Genomic DNA, 24632 nt, shown 5'->3' on the forward strand with positions numbered 1-24632 from the left:
CAGTAGGGGTGTTAAATGCTGTCTTCCACTCATCGCCCTCTCTTATGCGCAGCAAATGATAGGCGTTGCGCAAATCCAATTTGGTGAAGAACCGTGCTCCCTGCAAAAGCTCAAAAGCAGAAGACATTAAAGGAAGAGGGTACCTATTCTTAACTGTAATGTCATTCAAACCCCTATAATCAATACAGGGACGAAGGGAGCCGTCCTTCTTTTTAACAAAGAAAAACCCCGCCCCTGTGGGAGAGGTGGAGGGACGGATGAGACCGGCACGAAGGGCATCATTAATATAACGGTCCATAGCCTCTCTCTCAGGACCAGACAAAGAATAAAGTCTACCTTTAGGCGGAGAAGTGCCTGGGAGGAGTTCGATAGAACAATCGTATGGCCGGTGAGGAGGAAGGGAGGTGGCCCGAGCTTTACTGAACACCTGACCGATATTGGCATACTCCGCCGGGACTCCGGTCAAATCAACTGCTGAAACCTGAGGAAGAGAAGAAACAGAACCCGAAACAGCAGAACCAAGACAAGACACATGACAAGACTGAGACCAAGCTAAAATAACACTTTGTTGCCAATCATCGTGGGGATTGTGCTGTGCCAACCATGCATGCCCTAAAATGATGGGAGATAGGGAGGCATGCAGAATGTACAACACAATCTCCTCACGATGATTGCCAGAAATAAAAAGACTTACAGGGGGAGTGCAATGAGTGATCTGTGCCATCTGCTGACCACTGATGGACCATACATCCAGGGGAGCTTCGAGAGAGACAGCAGAAATGCCACAAGCACGAGCCAAATCCTCACTAATAAAGTTGCCCTCGGCGCCCGAGTCGAGCAGAACCACAGTGGGATGATCGACACCAGAGAAAGACAGGGTTACCGGTAGTTGGGTGCAGGATGATGTGGAGGTTTTCTGTGACGTGGTGCCCACCAGGACCCCCTGATTCACCGGTGGGCGACCCCTTTTACCGGGCAGAGTTTGGCAAAGTGTCCAGGTTTACCACAATAGAGGCATAGCGAATTCTGAAGACGACGCTCTCTCTCTCTCTGCGATAGACGCATCCTGCCCAGCTGCATGGGCTTACTCTCCACTGACATCAAATCATTGGGCTGGCTGGACTGGGTGGACTCGCTCAGAAAAGCCTGGTGACGGAGAGAACGGCGCTGGTCACGAAACAGCATCCGGGCCTCAACTCTAAGTGCAAGCTCGATGATACCGTCAAGTGAGTGTGGCAGGTCGTGGGTCGCTATCTCATCTTGAATCTTGTCACTCAGACCCTCAATAAACTGCGCCCGGAGAGCTGCCTAGTTCCAGCTGCATGCCGCTGCCAGAGTCTTAAACAGAATGGAGTAATCCGTCACCGAACCAATGACATATTACGCCATAAAATATAGTTCCTCTTTTAAATCCGCTTAGAAAAGCGCTACGTTTTATTTTGTACCACCAAACTTGCTCGTATAACTACTCGTCTTAAATAGGAAAAACGTTGATGTGTTTGGTCACTTCTAACTGTATCTCTAAATGGTACCATTGAATGAATGAGGCTAAGCTAAATGCTATCGAAGCGTCGCAGCGCGCTCCAGCGCTTACGTGCACGCACACAGATGATAGAGGGATGTATCAACAATTCTTAGTTAAGGTAATAACATATTTTAATATTGAAAATGAGTAGACTATTCCTTTAAAGCATTCACTGACTCAAAATCAGTAAAAGCTCTGTGTATGTTTTGATCTTCGTTCTAAACCTGATCTCTAACAAAAGTCCATTACAAAAATTATTAGTTTTTTGCTCAAAAGTTGGTATTTTTGAAGAAACCTACTAATATTTGAGAGGTTATAAAAAGAGAACAAATTAAGATAGGATGGAAAAAATTACCAGAGGGTCTGTTCTTTCATTTGATGTATTGTATATTTATGTATTTATAGAAGAACATTTACTGGCATTAAACTTAAACGCTGGCGTGGAAAGAGTTTAAAATAACTAGTGGAGTTTGCAAAGATAAGCTTTATTTGTATTGCTTATATGGTCAGGGAATTTTAGCAGTCAAAAAATATAATATAATGCAGAGCTATTCAATTAGTTCATGAAAAGCATCTCAAATGAGGGTCCGGAGAAATATCAGTGATGATGACTACATTTTCCTACATTGAAACATACTCATGTTATATTTTGAAACTGCATAAAAACAAAATCAGTGCATTGTACAACAGGCTTTTTCTACAAACATGTATTTTGAAACTGCATTCAACAACATTAGTGCATTGCTAGATGTCAAAGTAAACTGTTTCTACATCCAGACATGTTTATATGTTGTATTTTAAAATTGCATAACAACATCAGTGCATTATAAGATGCCCAAGTAAGCTTTATTCTACATTTAAAGGGGTAAATAAGAGCCATATCACACTCATTGAGAATTTAACTTATTTACTCACTTCAGTGCACATAACAAAAAAGTTTATAATATACGGACTACCGGCACATCCGGGAACTTGACTGTAAATTTCGTCACCGCCCCTTTTCGGGGGATAAAAAAGCAGCGCCTCCATTGGCTTCCATTCAAAACAGCGGAACAAAGCAACGGTTTAACACAGCCGGCAGGCGTAAATAACTTATGAAATCACTCAGATTAAACATGTTGAGTAATTATCTGTCCATCCTGCCTGCCATAGAGCGCGAAAGATACATTAACACATTTAGTTTGGTCAGTGTGAAAGCATGTCCCTTTCATTCTCACGGCGTCAAATTTGTGTAACAACACCATCCAGTGATTGCTGGAAATATCGCTAAGCCAGTTAGTTGTATGGCTGGACGGAAAAGTGCACTCATTACTCTAAATATAAAGACATAATAAATAAATACGAAGTAACTTTCAAATACGAAGTAAAATCATTCACTTGCTTCCCTGTTGACTCGATGAGGTACGTGTTTAATGTCCGGGTAAGACACCTCTGGCCAATAGGGAGCGTTGTTACACAAATTTGATGCTGGGAGAATGAAAGAGACATGTTTTTATATTGACCAAATTAAATATGTTAATTTATCTTTCGCGCTCTATGGCAGGCAGGGTGGACAGACAACCACTCAACATGTTTAATCTGAGTGATTTCACAAGCCATTTACGCCTGCCGGCTGTGTACGAAGGTTGCTTTGTTCCGCCATTTTGAATGGAAGTCAATGGAACGTCTAGTGCGATTTCCCCCAAAAGTGGGCGTGAACCTGTTCAGAGACATTCTATGACGTTGCGCCGGTTGTGCGTATGGAACATAACATTGTTTTAAGCTGTTTTTGTCAAAGCTAATTATTTCACTACCTCTATTTAAACTACAATAGCCATCTTAATAACTGGCAAACATTTGGCTACCTTCTAATAAGACAGAATATGTTTTTAGATTTAGCAGTAAAATCAGGTGTATTTTTGTCAGCGTGATACGCATACAGTGGTGCAGGTGCTGGGCTGTGAGTGATGGGTGATTAACTGTTACTCGTTTTAATTGCATTCTTGTGTGAGAACGATGACTTGCATAATATTTCTGTTACGATGAAAAAACAGACAGAAAGATCCCAGAGCAGATGACAAAATATTTATTAAATAAATGTAATAAAGTCAGTAGCACGTCTGGGCGCAAAGGCCACTCCGAGGCAGACGGCAAAAGGAAACCACACACACACTGGGCTTCAGAGATAGACCACACACGTCCGGGCAACTGCCACACTCAGGCGAACGGTGGGAGAGAGAGAGAAGATCACACGCGTCCGGGCTACTGCCACACTCAGGCGAACGGTGGGAGAGAGAAAGGAGATCACACGACACAGCAGGAGAGATCCACAGCTCACTAGGGCACAACGCCAACTCGACAGGCGAGCGAGATGATCCTGAGGCGGGCAGAGAGAGAGAGAGCGTTAGTGGTGCTGTGAGTAGGCAGGAGACGCTGGACAGCTCCCCAGGCGTGGGACCGCCCAGCTGGACAGCGACAGAGCTGCAGTGAGAGTCCTTAGTTCGCTGAAGGAAAGGCAGTCTATTAGCAGCGGACGAGAAAGCGGAGATCAGCCGATGACAGAAACTGGAATCCAAAATCTACGGGTAGCAGATAGCACAGATTAAACGGGGCAAAATAAAACTGTCAAGAGTAACTGGGCAACAAGACAGGACAAGAGTAGAATCTAGCAGCGCTAGAAACCGGCGAGCACATACAAAGACGGACTTGCAAAGAACACTAAAACACACAGAGTTTAAATACTGAAACAATTGGCCATGAAAATATGCTGCAGGTGAGTGGCGCAGGTGAAACAGATAACACTGATTACACCCGTGATTGAAACGCGCACATGAAACTATAAACACAAAACACCAACACAGAGAAACCAAAAATAAAGCAGTCAATGAAACCAAAGTCATAACAATTTGAGCCTTTGGAGAAACGGCAGGATCTTTTTGTCTAGTTCACAAAATCGTTTTAATGAGTTTCCTTTATTAAGACATCTAACGTTAATGTCATTGTGGATAAGCATAAACATATCAGACAACAATTGTCGGAAAAGGCAGTGTTTTTAAGCTGGAAATACAACAAATAAAGTTAAAACAGCCAACAGACTCAAAAAGAGTCCGGTCTCTTAACTCAGTGGTTCCCAAACTTTTTCAGCATGCGGCCCCCCTTGTGTACGGTGCATTCCTTCGCGGTCCCCCAAAGAAAATTTGTGACAAAAACTGTTCTAAAACGCAACATTTTAATTTAAAAAACCCATTAAATTATACAAAAAAGTAGTGGTTTTGGTTAGTAGCCTTATTTTTTTAGGTTTAATTACACAGAATTCATGATAAATTAATGTATTTCATAAAATGTCATAAAACTGGGGCCCCCCTGGCACCATCTCGCGGCCCCCAGTTTGAAAACCACTGTCTTAACTCACCACTGTCAGCTATCGCGTATTGAGACGCGGGCACGAGCGGGGGAGGCGATCGCGTTGAACTTGTGGACCAACGCACGAATATAAACACGTGACACAGCTGCTCGCACCAGTCACGTGACTCGCGCTCTGCAGCTCATGCTGTATGAAACAGATGCACGCGCATCAACTCGTAACTGTAGGGCCCGCTGTCTAACTAACTAAATTCTAGAGATGTCTTTTTTACAGACTACATAAAGGGCTGGATCAAATTACTTTGGGGGCCGGGTTTGGACGGGGGCCACCAATTGAATAGTACGGATATAATGTAATATAATATAACCCGTCTCATACTGTTTGTGCTCTTTTAACTCCTTTTGCACACATTTTTTAGTTGCCAGTTGAACAATAAATCAAATAAAACTATACTTTATTTTCGAAAGTTTTATTGCTGTCTTGTTGTATTTAATATGACTGCAATGCTAAACTCTGATCACATTAAAACAAAGGCAATTTTTAAATACATTTAAATAAGACTTTTTTATTTAGATTTCTTCCCTTGGTTATCTTTAAATCTTTTTTGTCTGTGTTTATTTCATGTCAGGGACATACTGCCGTGCACTCTGAAGCTTCCAGAAGCCGTTCGTTTAGCAGAAACACTGTCTGATCTGAATGAGGTGGCCCAGCAAGGTGCAGGTACAGTACTGACCTGCCTGACCTACTTTTGTATAACGATTAACTATAACTATAGTTTTTGGAAACACACACTGATATTTTTTTATAGATTTTGTAACCTATAGATTCTGTCAAGTGCTTTGGATACAATATTTAAATAAATAAATGTATATTTTTTATAAATAAATAAATAAATATTTATATTACACCGATCAGCCATAAATTATGACCACCTGCCTAATATTGTGTACACTCTAAGAAAGGATGTGTTAATTTTAACACATTGCTTTGTGTTATCCTATTAAACACATTATGTTATTTTAACATAGTATATGTGTCATTTTGTGTTGGTTTTAAGTTCAAATAAAAAAAGGGACAACACAAGATGTGTTAAAACAACACAAAGTGTGTTGTTCCAAAATTAACACAGAGATGTGTTCAGTTAAGGACAACACATTAGATGTTCGTTTTAAGAGTGTAGGTACCCCTTTTGTCACCAAAACAGCCCTGGCCCGTGGGGGCATGGACTACAATAGACCTTTCTATCAGAACCAGCATTTATATTTTATTTATTTATGTTTATATGGCTATATAGCCATTTATCAGGTGATGAATAATCATTACTGCTTTGTCAAGTCAACTAGTAAAGCATGAAATAAATGTACTATGAATTTGTGTATAATATGGGTTCATTATCAGTAATGAACTAATCAAGGTAATCATTCACACGCGAGCATGCGCATACACACACAAACACACACCAGAGGTTGCAAGTAAGACGTAAGACGTTGCGAGGTAAGACGTTTTCACTTGTAAAAATTCTGCCATCAATTAATATACATCATTTCATGTTTTAATGATGATAATTGTTTTCGTTCACATGTTTATTTCTAATCATGAACTTACAAGACAGGCATATAAGTTAAAACATGTTATTTTATGTATTTGTTTGTCCGGTGCCGCCATTGTCAATATTTGGACTAATATGGGAATGTGTGACCTTGACACTATGCGACCCTGTCTGTGAAATTCAGGCTAAAGTTTCATATTCTAATGATGACGAAATAAACAGGCAATTACATAAAATACGTTATCAAAATCTTGGAAAAACAGGCAGGATTCTCTCCTCTCAAATGCTGGGGGTGTGTCCTCTGTTGGCACTAAAACCACACCCACTTGCGGGAAAGCTGTTGTCTCTCTCAACTTTCAAATTCCGCTCCAACTGATACCAATCCTATTCCAACAGATTGGGCATGTCCCTTTTTGACCCAATGCTTTTATATGAGTGTATATGATATTATAGCGGCTACTTCTTGACATGATTTTTTGAAGAAAGACACTAATGTAAGTAAACTGTGTTTGAATGTAGATTTGATTTGTCAGTCCATCGCAGCTGTGGTCATGCAGGCCTGCTACCCTGCTCATGTTATTAGCCAGCTGACATTCCAGATAGTGTGGGCCAATTGGAGCATAGAGGTTACTGAGGCAGATTAATATGTGTGTTGTGGGTTTGACTGAGTGTGCAAATCAGTAGGCACATTCATATTCACTTTGTAAAGATACAGACTAACAACTTCCTCTAATGCTTTGTTTCTTCATAGTGGTATCTCCACTGTGTCCTAGCAGGACCAGAGTTTGACTTGCAGTATGGGCAAAGTTATCAGCCATACGTATGATCTTCTAAGTAATGTTTTTCATTCCAGTGGAAGTTCTATATGAAAAAGTCTATCCAAAACGATGGCTAGAAACTAGAGAGCCAGAAAACAGTGTGAATTGGGTGGGAAATGGAGAGAAAACATGGGGAGGAGAAAGAGGAGCACTTTCCTGTGCTCTATGAAGTCCACCTCCTTATGCACACTGTCTGTTTGGATAAAAGTGACTCACTGAGGCTTTGGCTTGCTTCGCTTGGGTGTGTTTGTATGGCATTTGTGAATCAGTCTTCTGACACGCAGAGAGTTTGCTAAACTTGTCCGAGAACTTCAGTGGACGTTAGGAAGACAGAAATGAACAGCCTGGCTACAGTCTCTGAGCTGGAGTCCAAGTCAAGTCTCAAGTCTTTGAGCTCAAGTCCAAATCAAGTCTCAAATACAAATAAAACTCTAATAACAAATAAAGAAATTACAAACATTTATAAAAAAGAACAAAGTTGCACATTAAGTAAGGTCTAAAATTAGCATCAGGTAAAGAAATTAAATTAAATGGATAATAACACTGTCTTTATTGTACAAATTAGTGATTTTCTGTTTGTCTTGGGTTGTTTGATTAACATTAATGACACAGACTTAAGTAGTTTAATTGAGGTTACTGTCTCTTTAAGAACAAATAAGCCCAGACTGGTTTCTGACTGGTTTCTTAAGACATAAACAAATGTTTTTATTAGAAAAAGAATACTGTGAGATCATTTTGTGTGTATGTGCCCTGTCAAGAAAAGAAAGATTTTATGTTGGCTTAACTTTTGAAACACTTTTCTCTGTACTATGTGCACTACTGAGGGCACTTAAACGGGTACTCACACACAGGCGGAGGGCAAATTCCAAACAGAGCTTCAGGAAGAAGATGCAGCAGTCGCTTCACATTAAAACGTTACGTTGTTTTTCATTGCTCTATTCAGCAAATGTATGTTAATGGACTACAGTATGACACAAAGTAGCGCAGTAACTCTGGACCTGACTGGAGCTGGACCGGACACATTGTTTAACCATTTAAACAATTGCAAGCCTTAGAAACACGTTAATGATAAACTTACCCTATTTAAATTGCATATTAATTCGCGAATTGCATGCGAGCCGAACCGCGGATCCGTTAATGCACTACCCAAAGCTTCAGATGAATGGCACAGCGGTGCAGTTGACATGTATGTTCACGGCCGCACGCGCGGAGCAGATACGTCACATGTTACGTTGTGGGCAGGTTGTAGGTAACGGAGGGAGGGGAATAACAGCGAGATCATCAGATGTTTCCTAAAAATAAACATTGTTCACGAGTCGCACAGCTCGAGTCCGAGTCGAGTCTGAAGTCTTTGAGGAGGAGTCTCAAGTCGAGTCTGAAGTCACTGTGTGTGCGACTTAAGTCGCACTCGAGTCCGAGTCTCAAACTCGAGTCCCCATCTCTGCCTGGCTATAATAAGACAGAGACACATACAAAGACATTCATGGTAGGAAGTTTAACTGGGTATGTTTGCTGCTTTCATATTTGTGTTTGTGCAATGATGTTTTAATCATTAACCACATTCCCTTTTTTCCAGCATTCTGGAAGTCATCTCTCAACAATCAACACGAGACACTTTGTATTTCAGACAGTCCTCCTGTTCAAGAGAAACCGCTGATCTCCTTGCCCGGCAACTGTTCTGAGATTGAGGACTCCTGCTCAAATACATCAGAAGGTCTGAAAGGTTGCTCCAGCAGTGCTTTGTCTTTAATCAAACCGATCCCCCTTCAGACACAAGTGATCTCAAAAGACCCAACAGCAGCCAAAGGAAAATCCTGTTCATCTCCTCCACCCAGCCCTCGTCCACCTCGCATTTTGATTCATACACCTACTGCACCTCCAGGTTTGAGGACTATGCCTTTAAGCATCGGCTTTAACAGACTGAGTCAGAGATCCAAGTCTAGCACCATGTCCAAGGGATCCAAACAACCCAGTACCAAGAATCCTGGCCCTCCACCACGACTTTGTCAAGCCCCAGACATTGACAGTTACCGTTGCATTATCGCTTTGGATGATGAAACCATCTCTAAGGCCCTATCTCAAGCCAATCTGCCCCATACTCCTTTAAACCAAACCAGCAACAACATCCTGCGACAATGGACAGGACTAGAAGAGGAAGGGCAAAGCTCAAGTGGCCGAAGTTTGTCCACATCTTCATTCGACTCCCTAGATTCTTCTCTTTATTTGAACCTGTCCCAGGGCATGGGTCAAAGGCTCTCCACGGACGACAGCAGTAATGAATACGATGAAGAAGAGGAAGACTACGGTGTGGAACTAAAGCGAGACTTACATCTCCGGCTGAGTGGTTCCCACAGACTCCTGGCGATGGAATTTACGGGGGCTCGTCCGAGATCGTTCGTCATCTTTCCTCGGGCATTAAAGGGACACTTCTGCAAGGTCCTAGGGGTCCTCAAAGTCTTGGCTAAACCTGAGAAACGCATCTTACTACAGATCATTGAGCTGGCCCAGGACAAAGGCTCCTACTTTGGTTGCCTGGTGCAGGACTACTTGAGCTATGTGCAGGAGAACAAAAACTGCCTCACGTCCTGCCAGGATTTTCTGCAGACAATTCGCCAGTTCATGACCCAGATGAAGGCTTATCTCATACAGAGCTCAGAGATAAAGCCACCCATTGAATCTTACATACCTGAGGACCAGATTGGTAAGACGGTTTTTGACTCCATGTAACTTGTGATGCAAAAATGATATAATCCAGTGCATGATGTGGTGAGATTTGTTAGGTTTCTGGAAGTACAGTAAGTTGCAGTTGGCTTGGTATTGTTTCACCTTTAGTAGTTCCAAACAAGGCTGACAAGGGAAAAATATCTAGAAGAAAGGCGTTGGAGTTATATTGCACTACGGTTATTCTGTAACGATTTTATGACACCTAAATTACGTGTATGCTTTACTGTTGATAAAACATTTCTCTGATGTAAAATACGTCTGCATATAGATATCTGCACGCTGACATTTAGATGCATCTCAAACAGCTGTCAAAGTTTCCCTTATACAGTAGATAACCACAGATATGTAAAAAGAGATTGTATAACTCACCCGGTTTGCATGAACAAGTTCATGCTTGACAGCTGCTGTCGAAATAGATTATGAAAAATGAAAAGCACAACATATCTACATTAATGCAACATATGCATTTGGCAGACGGGTTTATCAAAAACGACTTACAGTGGTACACATTTTAGAGCCCGACCGATAAAGGCCGATAATGATACAAATGTTTGTTGGTTTTACATTTCAGAAACGCGCAACAAAACATTAACAGATTTCCCTAACATTAGTTATTTGTAGTTATTTATGAGTTTTAACTAAAATAACATGATAATGCATTTTAAAAAGAAACTTGTTTCATTTATTGTCTCGTGACCAACTCACCATAAACTCACTTAACCGTTGTTCTCTCTGCCCGACTCTGGCTGGATCAGCAGGTTGCAGGAGGTGTGACGCGTTATACAAGAGTGTTGCCAACAGGGAGGTTGTAGAGTGCCCTCTGGTGGACAAACTATACAACGGCAACACTCATGACACGGTTGAAGGCTGTTTCGTCCGTTTTTTAAAAATATTCATTTATCGGCCATTATTAATGCCGATACCGATAGTTCGGAAAATGTCTAATATCGGCCTGCCAATATATCGGTCGGGCTCTAATACATTTGATCATTATGTGTATTTCCTGGGATGGACCCACAACCTTTTGCTCTCTACCGCTGAGCTACAGGAACATTAATCTCTCACACAAAAGAGAATTGTAATTCTTTCTTTAAATTAACAAATTTGGTATTAGAAGTTTCATGTAATGTGCAACTGTGCCTACCTGTATCTTAAGAAAGTTTAAAGGGAAAGTTTAACTTTTGTAAAAACTTTCTCTGTGGTTAAGGGCAGTTAAGGTTAAGAGCCAGTAAGCAAAGCTTAAAGGCATGAATTCCATTGCTTGAATGCCACATCATGGGTAATGCTTGAATAATTAAACCTAAAGCGAACCCTAAACCATAGTTAGCAATGGCTCGATTCTTGAATTATGAATATATGAAAACCTATATTGTACATTAGTAATGCATTAACATGAAAAACAATGTTTACTAATACAGCCTTATTTGTAAAGTGTTGCCAAACTTTTTTGTTTTTAGATCTAAAATATTAATAGATTTTTAGCAATGCATGGTTATGCTATACTGCCGTCCAAAGCGAAAGCGCAGTAACTACACGCTTGGTCAAAATGGAGTTAAGGCTTGAAACGAGCTTTATGACATCTGTTCTGTCTTATGACAAAGTCTCTTAGTTAAATTTTGTCCCGTTTCAGAGAAATGAGGGAGTCAAAATTGCAGTAACTACAAAATCCATGCTAATACCAAGGCAAACCGCAGTAAGTGACGTTACTGCGTACTGGCTTTGTTTCCCCGGCTTTGACACAGCAGATACTGCGGTTTTCCCCGATCGTAACACACAACAACAAACCAACCATGGCACAATGCCACGTCCAAATGATGGTTGAACTCGCGTTAAAACGCAAATAAACAAATACGGGTAAGGAAGATAGCAAGATAATAACTCATACATAGGCAAATTACAGCTTTATAAGTAGTTAACTAGCCAGCTGCTAGCAAGTTTTGACCTACCTGTGCTCGTCCATTGAAGGCAATATCCTCCGACAATAATGATATAATCCGATTCAGTCGCATTGGTGTTTGTTGATTCGAACATCTCTCCACTTTTTAGGCAGCTAATCCAATCGTGTTGACAGGGGTTACTCCTTCAAAAGTTTGATAAGAGTCTGGTAAAGTTAGATTGTTAGGCAAAGTTAGCGGCGCCCAGTCAACCTGACGAGCGCAGCCGGGGCCGGCAGAAAGCACGCTAGGTGAAAAAGTACACTTCCATAATAAGTGCTCTTTTTCCACGAACTAATTTTGTAGGCTACTTAATATTAAAACATTTTGTTTAGTACTTCTTAAGCTATAATCTTAAGAATATCTAAGTTTACATAACTGTGCTACTTTGAGACAACATGAAAATTAACTAAAATGGGCATCCTGTTAGTTACAATAATGTATTTGGGACAAACATGTTCTTCTATTTTTAACTTGTGTTAATTTTTAACTACTGTTTTTAAAGCAAACCTCGTATAATGTAAATTAATAAATAAAAATTAATAAAATTAGTAAAATACTCTTTGTGGTAAAAGGAGCATTTTTAGCATTCACAACATGCAAACATCAATAAAACTATTACAGTTATTAAAAACAATCAAAATGTATTAAGAAGCATGAGAAAAAGTTGAGTGAACACATTTAGTTCGTAGATACTGCACTCTGCTTTTGCAATAGTGCTTTAGTTGTTAAAGGTCATCCAAAGGCAGAGTGCAGTATCTGCATTTTGAGAGTCAAGGGTCACATCGGTGGTCATGTTTTTTTTTCTATAAAAATTTCTTCCTAACAAGGCATTACATGAATGCATTACCACTAATCTACCCACAACATGTTTGGCTGGCTAGTGTAAAAACTTTAAAGCCATTTTTCTCAGTTTCAGTGTTTGCGTAGATACTGCACTCTGCCTTTGGAGGGCAGCATAGCACAGATCATTTTTACCATTTTAAAGACCAAGGCCTGTTGAAAGTCTGTGTCAGTTGTAAAGAGGTCATAAAGATGTTCAACTTTAATCTCAATTATGATAGTGTAACACGGGAAGTCAATGTGGGTGTGTTTGTAGGTTTAAAGATTAAATCTGTAAATGTTTGTTGGTAACCTCTGTAAGTTGTCTTTTCAAAAATATGATTAATAATCATATTTTTATATAGTCGGATATTCTTAAAATCACCGATATGTGACCCTGGACCACAAAACCAGTCAATTTCGAGATCATCTGAATAAATAAGCTTTTCATTGATGTATGTTTGTAGAACAATATTTTGCCGAGATACAACTACTTGAATATCTGGAATCCTGAGGGTGCAAAAAAAATCTAAATATTGAGAAAATCATCTGTAAAGTTTTCCAATTTAAGTCATTAGCAACACATTACTAATGATAAATAAATAAATGTTTTATATATTTATTGTAGGAAATGTACTAAATGCCTTTACATTTACATTATAATGATTTTTGGTATAAAATAAAAACTGATAATTTCAACCCATACAATACATTGTTGGCTATTGCTAGAAATATTGCAGAGTCACATATTAGTTCTATAATGTCTTAGTAATGTCATTCGAATTGCCCTCAGTGTATCAGAAATCCCACTGCCTTATTTCACAGCCAGAAGTCATAAATACTGAGAACTGATGCCTAAAATAGCCTTTTTGAACCTAAAGGATGCATATTAGTATATCCAAGGCACATACTGGTACCGTAAATGTGCATATTGGCGCCCAATGCAGGGCTCCAGACTGACATTTGAGAGGGGTGGCACTGGCACCAGCAAGTTGTATGTCAGGATCCCGAATGTTATTAAGTGTATTTTGTCTTGTTTCTGGTGCCGGGATCCTGACACCCCCGTATACGTGTTCTGTGTCTGTGTGGAGAGTCATGTGGTCTGTGTTTATGTTTGGTGTACCGCATGCTCTCCTATCTTTAGTCTTAACCTTACCCTCCTGTTTCCTTGTTAACTCTTGATTAGTTAATTCCCTCCACCTGTTTGTCATTGTTCCCTAGTTTAGTTTTCCCTATTTAAAGCCCTTGTGTTTGCTGTCCTGTGCCGGTTCATTGTGTATCTATGATACCATGTCGTGTGATCTGTCTTGTCTTGATTATTTTCTAGTTCTGTCATTGTTTGCCCCCTCGAGGGTTTTTATGTTACAATAAACGTCTTTTAGTTAAGAGCTGTCTGCGATTGGGTTCTATCCACCTCCACACCCTGACAGAATGAACCGGCCATTCTGGAACCCAGCAGACAGCTCTTTTGTTTTGTTTTTTACCTGATGTCGTCGAGTCTGCTGTTGTCCGTCCAGTCCTGCTTTGTCCTGATGTCGTCCAGTCCTGCCCCGTCCTGCCGTTGTCTGTGCCGTTGTGTTCCTGTGGCCGTGCAGTGAGCCCCGCGGGTGTGTTCCTGATCGGTGGCGTCTTCGGTAGGGCTACTGGTCGACGAGCTTCGCGGGAGTGTTCCTGTTCGGGGAGCTCCGCGGGACAGATCCGGATCGACGAGCCCCACGGGAGTGTGCTGGTCGGTGAGCCCCGCGGATAAGTGCCGGGAAGGTGAGATTCGCGGGAAGTTCCTGGTCGGCGGATCCCGTGGGAGTGTTTGCACGTCGGACTGTCACCGCGACGGAGCTCTGTTCAGCGAGCCCCGCGACAGAGGATCGGCCAGCAAGCTCCGGGATGCTCACTGGTCAGTGAGCCCCGCGAGCGTTCCTGTACGGCATGTCCTGTGTCCTGTTCGGGGTCGGCGGGCCGTGCGGTGCTGGGTTCCGGGCCCACTTCCTGGGCGGAGACCGTCTGTCCCGCCTTCTTGTTTTTCGGGGGTCCGGACATTGGGCACTGTCGGCCTTCTGGCCGTTGGACTTTGTTTATTGTTTTTGTCATGTACTGTTGTGTTGGGTTGCCATGTGGCAACCCTTAAGGGAAGGGTAGTGTCAGGATCCCGAATGTTATTAAGTGTATTTTGTCTTGTTTCTGGTGCCGGGATCCTGACACCCCCGTATACGTGTTCTGTGTCTGTGTGGAGAGTCATGTGGTCTGTGTTTATGTTTGGTGTACCGCATGCTCTCCTATCTTTAGTCTTAACCTTACCCTCCTGTTTCCTTGTTAACTCTTGATTAGTTAATTCCCTCCACCTGTTTGTCATTGTTCCCTAGTTTAGTTTTCCCTATTTAAAGCCCTTGTGTTTGCTGTCCTGTGCCGGTTCATTGTGTATCTATGATACCATGTCGTGTGATCTGTCTTGTCTTGATTATTTTCTAGTTCTGTCATTGTTTGCCCCCTCGAGGGTTTTTATGTTACAATAAACGTCTTTTAGTTAAGAGCTGTCTGCGATTGGGTTCTATCCACCTCCACACCCTGACATTGTACAGCTGGTGGCGCTGGCCTCAATTTGGTGGCACTGGGTGGTGTAAAATCAAAAAAGAAAAACTAAAACTAGGTCCAAACATGTTTAATGCATTAATAAATTAATTACAAATACAGATAATTTTCTTCTTTATATACAAAAATTATTTGCCATACTGTATATGTAAGCAATAAGGTAGGAGAGGCTGTGCTGTATCGTGAATAAATAACGGCTGAAAGGCGTTGTTAGGCACGACGCGAAGTACCTTATTGCTTTTATAAAACGGTTACCACACAATATTAAAGTAAAAAAAATTAGTGCAACTTTCATGAAGTTAAATCAATAAAAGCATTCCTTCCGCTAGAAAAAATAGTCCCTGACTGCGAACAACAACATGGAAGCTCAAATAAAAACAACAAACTGTTCTCAGACTTTGTCTCATTATATGTTTATGTGTTGCTAAGGGTGTTGCTAAGGGCGCGGTGATATTAAATAGAACCGTTGGGTGAAGCGGTCATAGCAGTGTTTTATCGTGAATAAAGCACACCTATTGACCAATCAGAATCAAGGATTGGAACTAACCGTTTTATAAGTAAGCAATAAGGCACGAGAGGCTGTGCTGCATCGTGAATAAGCAACGGCTGAAGGGCGTTGTTAGGCACGACGCGAAGCGGAGTGCCTGCAACCCCTTCAGCCGTTACTTATTCACGATACAGCACTTGCCTCGAGTACCTTATTGCTTTTATAAAACGGTTACCACACAATATTAAAGTAAAAAAAAATATTAGTGCAACTTTCATGAAGTTAAATTAATAAAAGCATTCCTTCCGCTAGAAAAAATAGTCCCTGACTGCGAAAAACAACATGAAAGTTCAAATAAAAACAACAAACTGTTCTCAAACTTTGTCTCATTATATGTTTATGTGTTGCTAAGGGTGTTGCTAAGGGCGCAGTGATATTAAATAGAACCGTTGGGTGAAGCGGTCATAGCAGTGTTTTATTGCGAATAAAGCACACCTATTGACCAATCAGAATCAAGGATTGGAACTAACCGTTTTATAATAACATATATTTGGCTTACTGTAAACCATGAAACCTACAATCAACTTTTTCTAACTATGTTGCTTGCTTTTTGTTACTTTAACACAGACTTGAGTAAAGAAATCACATTCTTGTGCTGTAATCACTACAAAATGTCTCTATGCACTCTGAATATATCATTTGGCCAGGACTTGTAATTTGGTTGAATGTGTTTGAACAGCCACACGAGACTGCCTTCACACTTTATCTAATCTGAGGTAGTCTACTGAGCACAATGTTTTACATCTTTTCTAACTTCTAGCGCAACACAGTGTACAGCCCTATCTTTAGGCTTTCATTGATAAAACTAAAGCGGCTGATCTCCGCGTCTTTTATTAGTTTCATTTTGCGAGCGTGTGAAAGTTGCGCAATCTTATTTCATCAATTGTGCTGAAATATCAGAGAAATCGCTTACATACACATGTACAAAACACTGTGCAGCATGTTTACTAACAACACAAGCAGCAGACTCTGACATTATATTAGTTTGTGGCAATTTAAACCCGTCATTACTCCCGCTCACGTTTAATGCCTTGTCCACACGGACACAGGTATTTTTATAACCATAACTTTTTATACGTGGTTCGGCCGTTCGTCCACACGAACACGCAGTATCACGTCACTGAAACTGAACATTTTTGAAAACCACTGCCAGGGTGAGTATTTTAAGAAACCCCGATTGCAGTGTTGTCTTGTAGACAGTACAACCAGGGTTTTTGCTTCTGATTAAGGCTTCTTATTGGCCGACATGGCTTTACGATTAGGGTTATATCACCGCCTGCTGGTGTGGCATGCTCTTTACAGCAAGTGATCACATGTTTTTGCGTGTTCATGTAGGCAGAGATTTCTTTTAAACCGAGCATGTGTGGAGGGAGAGTGACTGGATGCGCCGTAGACGTAAACGCTTGCACATTATATTAATATAATTATATCTAAATTTCGCAGTCGCATAGGCAGGAAAAATACTCGCAAAATGGTTATTTGGTTATTTGTCTAATTCCTTTCTTCAGAATTTTAAAAAGTCTATTCCAGACATTGAAAGTCAGGGAATTTTATATATTTTTTGACCGAGTCATAAAATTTCAGGGATGTTGTTTTTCGCTTTAAATTTTAGTTCAAAATGTTCTTCGCTTGTTAAGTTGTGACATAAGGAATGCCATTTCCAGGTCCAAGCCTGCATTGATTTCAAGTAAAACTACAATCTAAACATCCATTTATTGGCTTTGTTTAATAATTTCACGCATTTAATGTAATTTTTTACGCCATCTCAGCCTTTTTTTCTGGGAAAAGTCTGGGAATTTGACATTTGAGTGGGAACCCTGTTTCCTGTTGATTTCGATAAAAGTTTCTGCTATGTAAATGACCTGAAATGATTTTTTTTTATTATTAATGACCCAGACGAATAAATTGTTTATAATGAACACTGCAATATTTTATTAAAAATAAGAATTGTCAGTTTTGATTTCATGGGACCTTTATAGCTTTAAAACTCTTTTTCTCTTTATATCAGATGCAGTATTGGAAAAGGCAATGCATAAATGCGTGCTGAAACCTCTGTACAGTTCAGTGCAGTCGACCCTGCATGATTGCCAGGTGTCCAGCGGGGAGTGGCGGAGACTGCAAGAAAATCTGGCCCTAGCCAAGACCAAACAGCCCAGAGAACTGGGGGCAAACGCAACAAGACCACCAGGCACCTACGCCATTAACCGGATCCGCAGAAAACTAGCAGCCATGTGCAGGATGTACTCGCCCGAGAAGAAGATCGTGGTGCTGTTGGAAGTGTGTAAACTCATCTACAATATTATGCAAGATCACAAAGGTGCGTACGGGTGGAGTTGTGTTTCAAGGGTTCATTTAATGGTTTATGGGTGTGTGATCCGGGAAAATTATGTGCATTATGCATGAAATGATTTGGATGAAGATCAAACATAAATGTTCTCTCTGTCTGTTTTCAGTGCGACTGTTCGGAGCGGATGATTTCCTGCCCATGTTGACATATGTGTTGGTCCAGTGTGACATGCCTCAGTTGGACACTGAGATCTTGTACATGATGGAGCTGACAGATCCATCATTGCTACATGGAGAAGGTGTGTCCTCATCTCAACGAGGGCTGTTGTTTAATAAAACATTTTCTAGTTTGCTTTCCTGGTTGTAATGAATTTCAGTATCTGAAAAAACAATAGGAGGAATTTGACAAGCGATAAACTTTTCCCATATTTGATACACTTCCTAAGTTCAGTTCCTCACAAAGTTATTTCCTCCTGGGTATGTTTGTCCTGTTTCCATCGACCTTCGTACTGAAGCGTTTGCTGACGTTAAAAAGAAGTATTGTGTTGTACACAGTCAAATGACATATTTAAGGCAATGATTTCAGGTTTTAAAAAATGTATTGAATTAATACCTATTGTGGCGGTTTCCTTGACAGGGCTTATTCTAGTCCAAGGCCTGTTTGAGCTGATTTAATTTAAAAACACATTGGTAATTTCTCTACGAAGGATGCAAGTCCGAACTTGGTGTTCTTCGTATTAAGAAACGGCCCATGTTTTGACTAATTTTAACATATATCGGTGATATTGTTTGTCTTTAGATGCACACCTGTATGTTTTTTGAAAGGTTTGTTTGTAAAAAAAACTTCTTAAAGGTAAATAATTACTAATATAAATAAGGCAATTATGCATTTTTTATCATTTTATTAAAAAAAGGTTTGCAAATACTTTTATGGAAAGAAATATAAGTAAGAAATATTATAATCAACATTTTTCTAATGCAATATGGGATTTCCTTATTCAGTACCGTTCAAAAGTTTAGGGTCACTTGACTTAAATGTTTTTTACATCTTTTCAAAGATGTCATTTTACTTTATTTATTATGACTCAACTTGTATACTTAAATGTTCTGATTTCTTTGTATAAATTCAATATTTGGCTTGATGTCTACATGTGGTGGAAATTGTGTCAATAGCCCACTTAGAAATCCCCTTACTGATAAAAATGCTGATGTGTCAAATACTTATTTCCCCCCGCTGTATATTATATAGCACTTCTGTCAAGAGATCCTTCTAAAAGTTACACAATGCACCTTTAAATGCAACAGTAATTTTTCAAGTATGTGTTACTATAGAGTGGCCTTTACGTTTTACTTTCACAATTGATGAAAAAAGCAGCCAATCGGAGATCAAAATAGATGGTTTAAAAAGCATGTCGGCATGAAACTTTAAAAAGTTGCTTGATAAAATGACATAAGTACATTTTTGCAAACTCTAGACAAAGGGTACACTCACTCATTTTAACAATTCAAAACGTTACATTTATTTTATTCCATATTTTTGATGAGTCTTATCATATCCTATAATAATAATTATATAATTATATAAAAATATAATGAAAGGTTGAGAATAGTGTACTTTTTAAAGTAAAAGCATTTTATTACATTTTAAATGATGATGGGTTGTGGGTTAAATTAAAACCGGGTAAAGTAATTTTCGACAATTTTATGTAAACACATTCTAAATGTTAGAAATGTATTGCTGAAACACCTTACAAAGTCTGTGAACTATGTAGTAGCCTACTGAATTGTGGAGTTTCACGTAAACAGTTTTTTTCTTATTTCTGAGTTCAGGATTATTTGGGCAAGGCTAAAACGGTGGCTAGATGATGCACTAGAGTCACCGAGCATGACCCTGCCCCTAACACAATCACGAGCATGCATTCAGGTTGTAGCTATATTTGAAAGTTGGACATGCCCCCAGCATTTGAGAGCAGAGAATCCTGTCTGTTTTTCCAAGATTTTGATAACTTTATTTAATTACATTGTAGGTTTTTTAAATCATTCAAATTTGTCTGGGTGGTTAATAACACATTTTTCTGTGGTGTGACAACCTGAGAACACATTTAATACGTACTAATACACACTTGACCCTAGAAAATATGTTAAATTTGACCCAAACATGGGTTGAAACAACCCAGCATTTTTTTTTTTTTTTTTTTTTTTTTGGAGTTTACACTTTAATAGAAGTCTTTAATAAAAATATGCTTTATTCCTATATAGGAGGTTATTACCTCACCAGTGCATATGGAGCAATGTCACTGATTAAGAACTTCCAGGAAGACCAGGCTGCCCGAATCCTCAGCTCTACAACACGTGACACACTCCACCAATGGCACCAAAGACGCACCGTGCAGAGAAATCTGCCCTCTGTGGACGACTTCCAGGTATGAGTCTGACCTTCAGATGCTTAGGCTTTCTATCTGAGGTCAACATCTGCATGATTTCTGACTGTTTACAACTCCATCGTAAATCTACACGATGTCTGTACGAGTCTACACTGTACAAAAAGATTTGTTGATTCAAGTAAAAAAAAAGGTTACATGGTTTACTTAAAATTTGCTTTAATATTGTGAAAAATGTTGAGTTGACTAATATTTTAAGTTGAATTAAATCAACTTAAAAATGTACAGTCTAATAGTCCTAAATAATTTTGAAGCTGTTTTGGTGAACTGTATCTATAACTCCTGTTTGTTTGTTTGTTTGTTTGTGTTTAGAATTACTTGCGTGTGGCTTTGCAAAAGGCAGACAGCTGCTGCATGGCTAAAACCCTGCAGGTGCGGCCCTACACCACCACTGAAGAGATGTCGAGCCTTTGTGCCCTCAAATTCGGCGTGTCTGATCCTGAAAACTATGGAGTTTTTCTCTACACGGGCGACAGCAGCCAGCAGCTAGCCGCAGACACGTACCCTCAGAGGATTAAGGCAGAATTACACAGTCGGCCAAACCCTCCATCATTTCACTTTGCCTACAGAAAGACACAAACATAAACTGAATTCCTTCCTAACAGCATTGTTGGAACTACCCTAAAGACCAAAGGTTTTTGCTTTTTTGCAAAACCGGAAAGACTTTACTTGATTTTAAATTGCTACTACCTATTAATCTCTTAAGCTGCCTTTCCACTGCACACGACATCAGAGATGGGACCAAGTCACACATGTGCAAGTCTCAAGTAAGTCCCAAGTATTTTTTTTCTTGGGCAATTCAAGTCAAGTCGAGTCACAGGCTATGTCAAGTCAAGTCAAGTAAAGTCCTGTAGTATGTCAAGTCAAGTCCGAGTCAAGTCACCTTATTATTGTAATTTTACCTGCAGAATCTGATATTAATAAAGATATATAGAATATAAAGATATAAAGAAATACTCATGTTCAGTAAAATACATCATGGAATTAAACAAAATTGTAATCTCTTCCGTTCGCGTGCCAACATTTGAAATAATGAACTTGAGTGTGCAGAAGACACAATACGTAAACCGGCCCTAACATTGTAGAATCCAGTCATTTTTCCCTGTGTGTGTGTGTGTGTGTATGTGTGTGTGTGTGTGTGTGTGTGTGTGTGTGTGTGTGTGTGTTCAGGTGGCAAACTTAGAAAAAGTAGCCAAGTCTCATACCGCTCAGATCAAGGGAAGTATTTTTTAAAAATAAATTAAACTTATTTTGCCCACATGTGTCCCCAACACAGTATGATGAGGGTTAATGGCTACTTTAGCTATTTTTACATTAGGTAGGGTTAGGTAACCAGATATTACCAACTAACCAACTAACCAGATATTAACAAATTGACAAGCACTTACTGGGCAGAATGGCTCTTCAAATGACGGACGAAATTGGAGGTTGTCGTCTGAGTGCACGTGATTTTAACGTTGCATGTCTTGCAACGCACTGTTCTTCTTTTGCCATCTTGTTTAACCCGAAAGCGATGACCCTCGGTACCCCTCCGTCTGACATGTTGATATCTGATCTAAGTGGGCGTGGTGTGCGTAAGGTACGAGAGGGCATGACTGATGATAGTGTCATGATTCAGTCATAACAACACCATTCTCAACCTGCGCTCCAACTGGGTCAACTTTATTTTTTAAAATAGTTTATATATTTTATATTCTGAAAACTGAAAACATGATGTGATTAACACTCAAGTCATTCAAGTCATTTTCGATTTTGACCGAGGGAGCGAGTCTGCTTCATATGTACACTTCATGCATCTTCATATCCCACAATGCAACACGATTGTGACCTCACTTCAGCAACTCACGCTTTGCACATGAGGGGGCGGTCACTTTCCATGTGATCAAGGGCTTAGGGCGATCCATTTGAATCCACTTCAAGTGTTCTAGCAGTAGTGGGCACTCGTACAACGTAAGCAATGACGTACATCCGAGAGAACGAGACTGAGGGAAGTTAGCGAGGGAAGTTCATAAAAAAACGAACTGGAACGCAGGGCAAGTCTCAAGTCCCCATGTCTGCACGACATACGGAAACGATAGTTGGAGTTCGCCCCCTAGTGGTAGTTGTAATGAAGTTTCAGTTTAATCGTAAAACAGGGGAGAGAACCTCATTCCAGCGCAAGAGGCTTCATTCTCATATTTACCATAGTGTAATAAATAAATGAATGAAACAATACATTGGGAATCCATATGACAAAGACTGACAATAGTTTTGGGAGGGATCAAATGGAGAGTCAAAGGATTCAAGTGTTACTGATAAAGTTAAACAAAAAGGATTAAATAATTTTCACTTCGCACAGTGTTTTGATTTGAATACACTGAAATGCATTGATTCTGGTCAGCGTAACAGTCGCACAAGTAAAAAAAAAATTCGTACCCAACTGTCAAAAGGATCCGTAAATTACATATCAGCAGACGGTTGGCACCTCACGCAGCCCCTTTGCGACTTGAATGAATAACTTCCAGTTTATCGCCCGTTGTTTGTCGTGTGCAGTGCAAAATTATTCTATTATTAGGTACAATGTCACTTGGCACTACAGCTGGTGCTATATTTTATGTATCCGTCCTGTATATATTTTATGCGTCCTGTATATACTGTTGTTTGCACTGTCTGTCATAGAGCTACGTACTGAAAAAAGTGCAACGTGTTGTTGTTGTTGTTGTTGTTTGCCTAGTGTAGCTCTGTATGTGACTCTGTTGTTCTGTGTAGCTCAGCCCACGTGATCAAATGGCCTGCGCGCACATTTTGGCAACAGAAGTGGTGTTATTCCACGGTGGTTCTAACGTGATAGCAACTCAGAAAGTTTATCAAAACGGTTTCCCAGCATCAAAACGTCTGGTTGTTGCGTTTGGTTGCACTAATATAATATGCTAACATACGTATATATGTATCTGCAACATCATCATTGTGTACAAACAGTAAAAGGGTCTTTCTAAATCAAAGTAAGTATCTTGTAAAGTTGTCGGTTTAAAAACTTAAAGTCTTTTAAAGAGTTGTTCAGGTCAGTCAGAAGAGATATCAGATAGTTCTTATACAAACATTTTTGTTGATGCCTTTAATGTTTTAATAAAGAAATGATACACAAAGTGATACCAGATACCACAAAGATATCAAATGTTTGGAAGGAATGATACAACCACTCTGAAAAAATTAATAGACCACAGCAGTTTTGAAAAGGTTCTTAAAATACTAGTAAACAATTATTGTTGACCTTTCTGTCTCATTTCAATTTTCTGCAAAAAAATTGATTTACAAAGATTTTGATTTACCATTTGGTAGAAATTAATCCTTTTATCTAAACACATACATATAAAAGGCTAATTCAAAAAACCTAAAAATATTGTTGGAGTGGGCTGTATGTTAAAGGTTTGGTATTGTCCGAAATATGGTTTGAACCCTGAGGGGAAGCAGAGTCCAAACCCTCTTTATGTATTCAGTTTATCATGTATCCCCTTCCAAAAAGCTCTTAATATATTTTTGGTTTCAATTATTATAAAGGTATCAGGCATTCATAACCTGAGCTTTGTAGAGTTCTGTATATAATCTATTTTTGTATGTGGGTTAAATTATTGCTGTCAAATTATTGCTGTTAAAGCAACACCAAAGAGTTTTTTTTTACCTTAAAATAAAGTTTCCAAAAACGTTTCAGTGGTTCATCCACTCAAAACAGGGTGAATGGCACTTTCACATTCGCTTTGCAGCCCTCTATCGGCCAAAACTGCACTAAAGAAGTTTCCAACTGTCGGGTAGTGGTCCTGTAGTTCGAGTGAAAGCTACAAAAACTTGCTTTCCGGCAGACCTGCAAACCAATAAGAGCCAGCTGTGCTGCAGTATTTACGACAGTGGTAATGAACAATTGCGCTTCTAACCTGTAGGGGGCGCAAACAGCAATAAGTCTTTAGTGTTGCTTTAAATTATTGCAATCAAAGCTTGAGTCAAGAGTGAATCTTAGGGAAAATGTGTGAACCTTTCTTTATCTTTATGATGAAGTGGTCTCAGTGAAGCTATCATGTTTGCT

The 24632-nt window shown here is 39.8% G+C and overlaps 1 protein-coding gene across 1 annotated transcript in view; it reads left to right on the forward strand.

Moving 5' to 3' along the window:
• LOC129450128 (ras and Rab interactor 2-like) overlaps positions 1–21160 on the forward strand; it is a 34781-nt gene extending 13621 nt beyond the window's left edge. Inside the window, exons 7-12 of the mRNA XM_055212614.2 lie at positions 5497–5588; positions 8812–9936; positions 17857–18165; positions 18302–18433; positions 20394–20557; positions 20888–21160. Of these exons, the coding sequence (XP_055068589.2) occupies positions 5497–5588; positions 8812–9936; positions 17857–18165; positions 18302–18433; positions 20394–20557; positions 20888–21160 (2095 nt within the window). The remainder of the gene's footprint in view (positions 1–5496; positions 5589–8811; positions 9937–17856; positions 18166–18301; positions 18434–20393; positions 20558–20887) is intronic.
• The last annotated feature ends 3472 nt before the right edge of the window (positions 21161–24632 follow it).

This window comes from Misgurnus anguillicaudatus, chromosome 8 (genome assembly GCF_027580225.2).
Source record: "Misgurnus anguillicaudatus chromosome 8, ASM2758022v2, whole genome shotgun sequence".
NCBI lineage: Eukaryota > Metazoa > Chordata > Actinopteri > Cypriniformes > Cobitidae > Misgurnus > Misgurnus anguillicaudatus.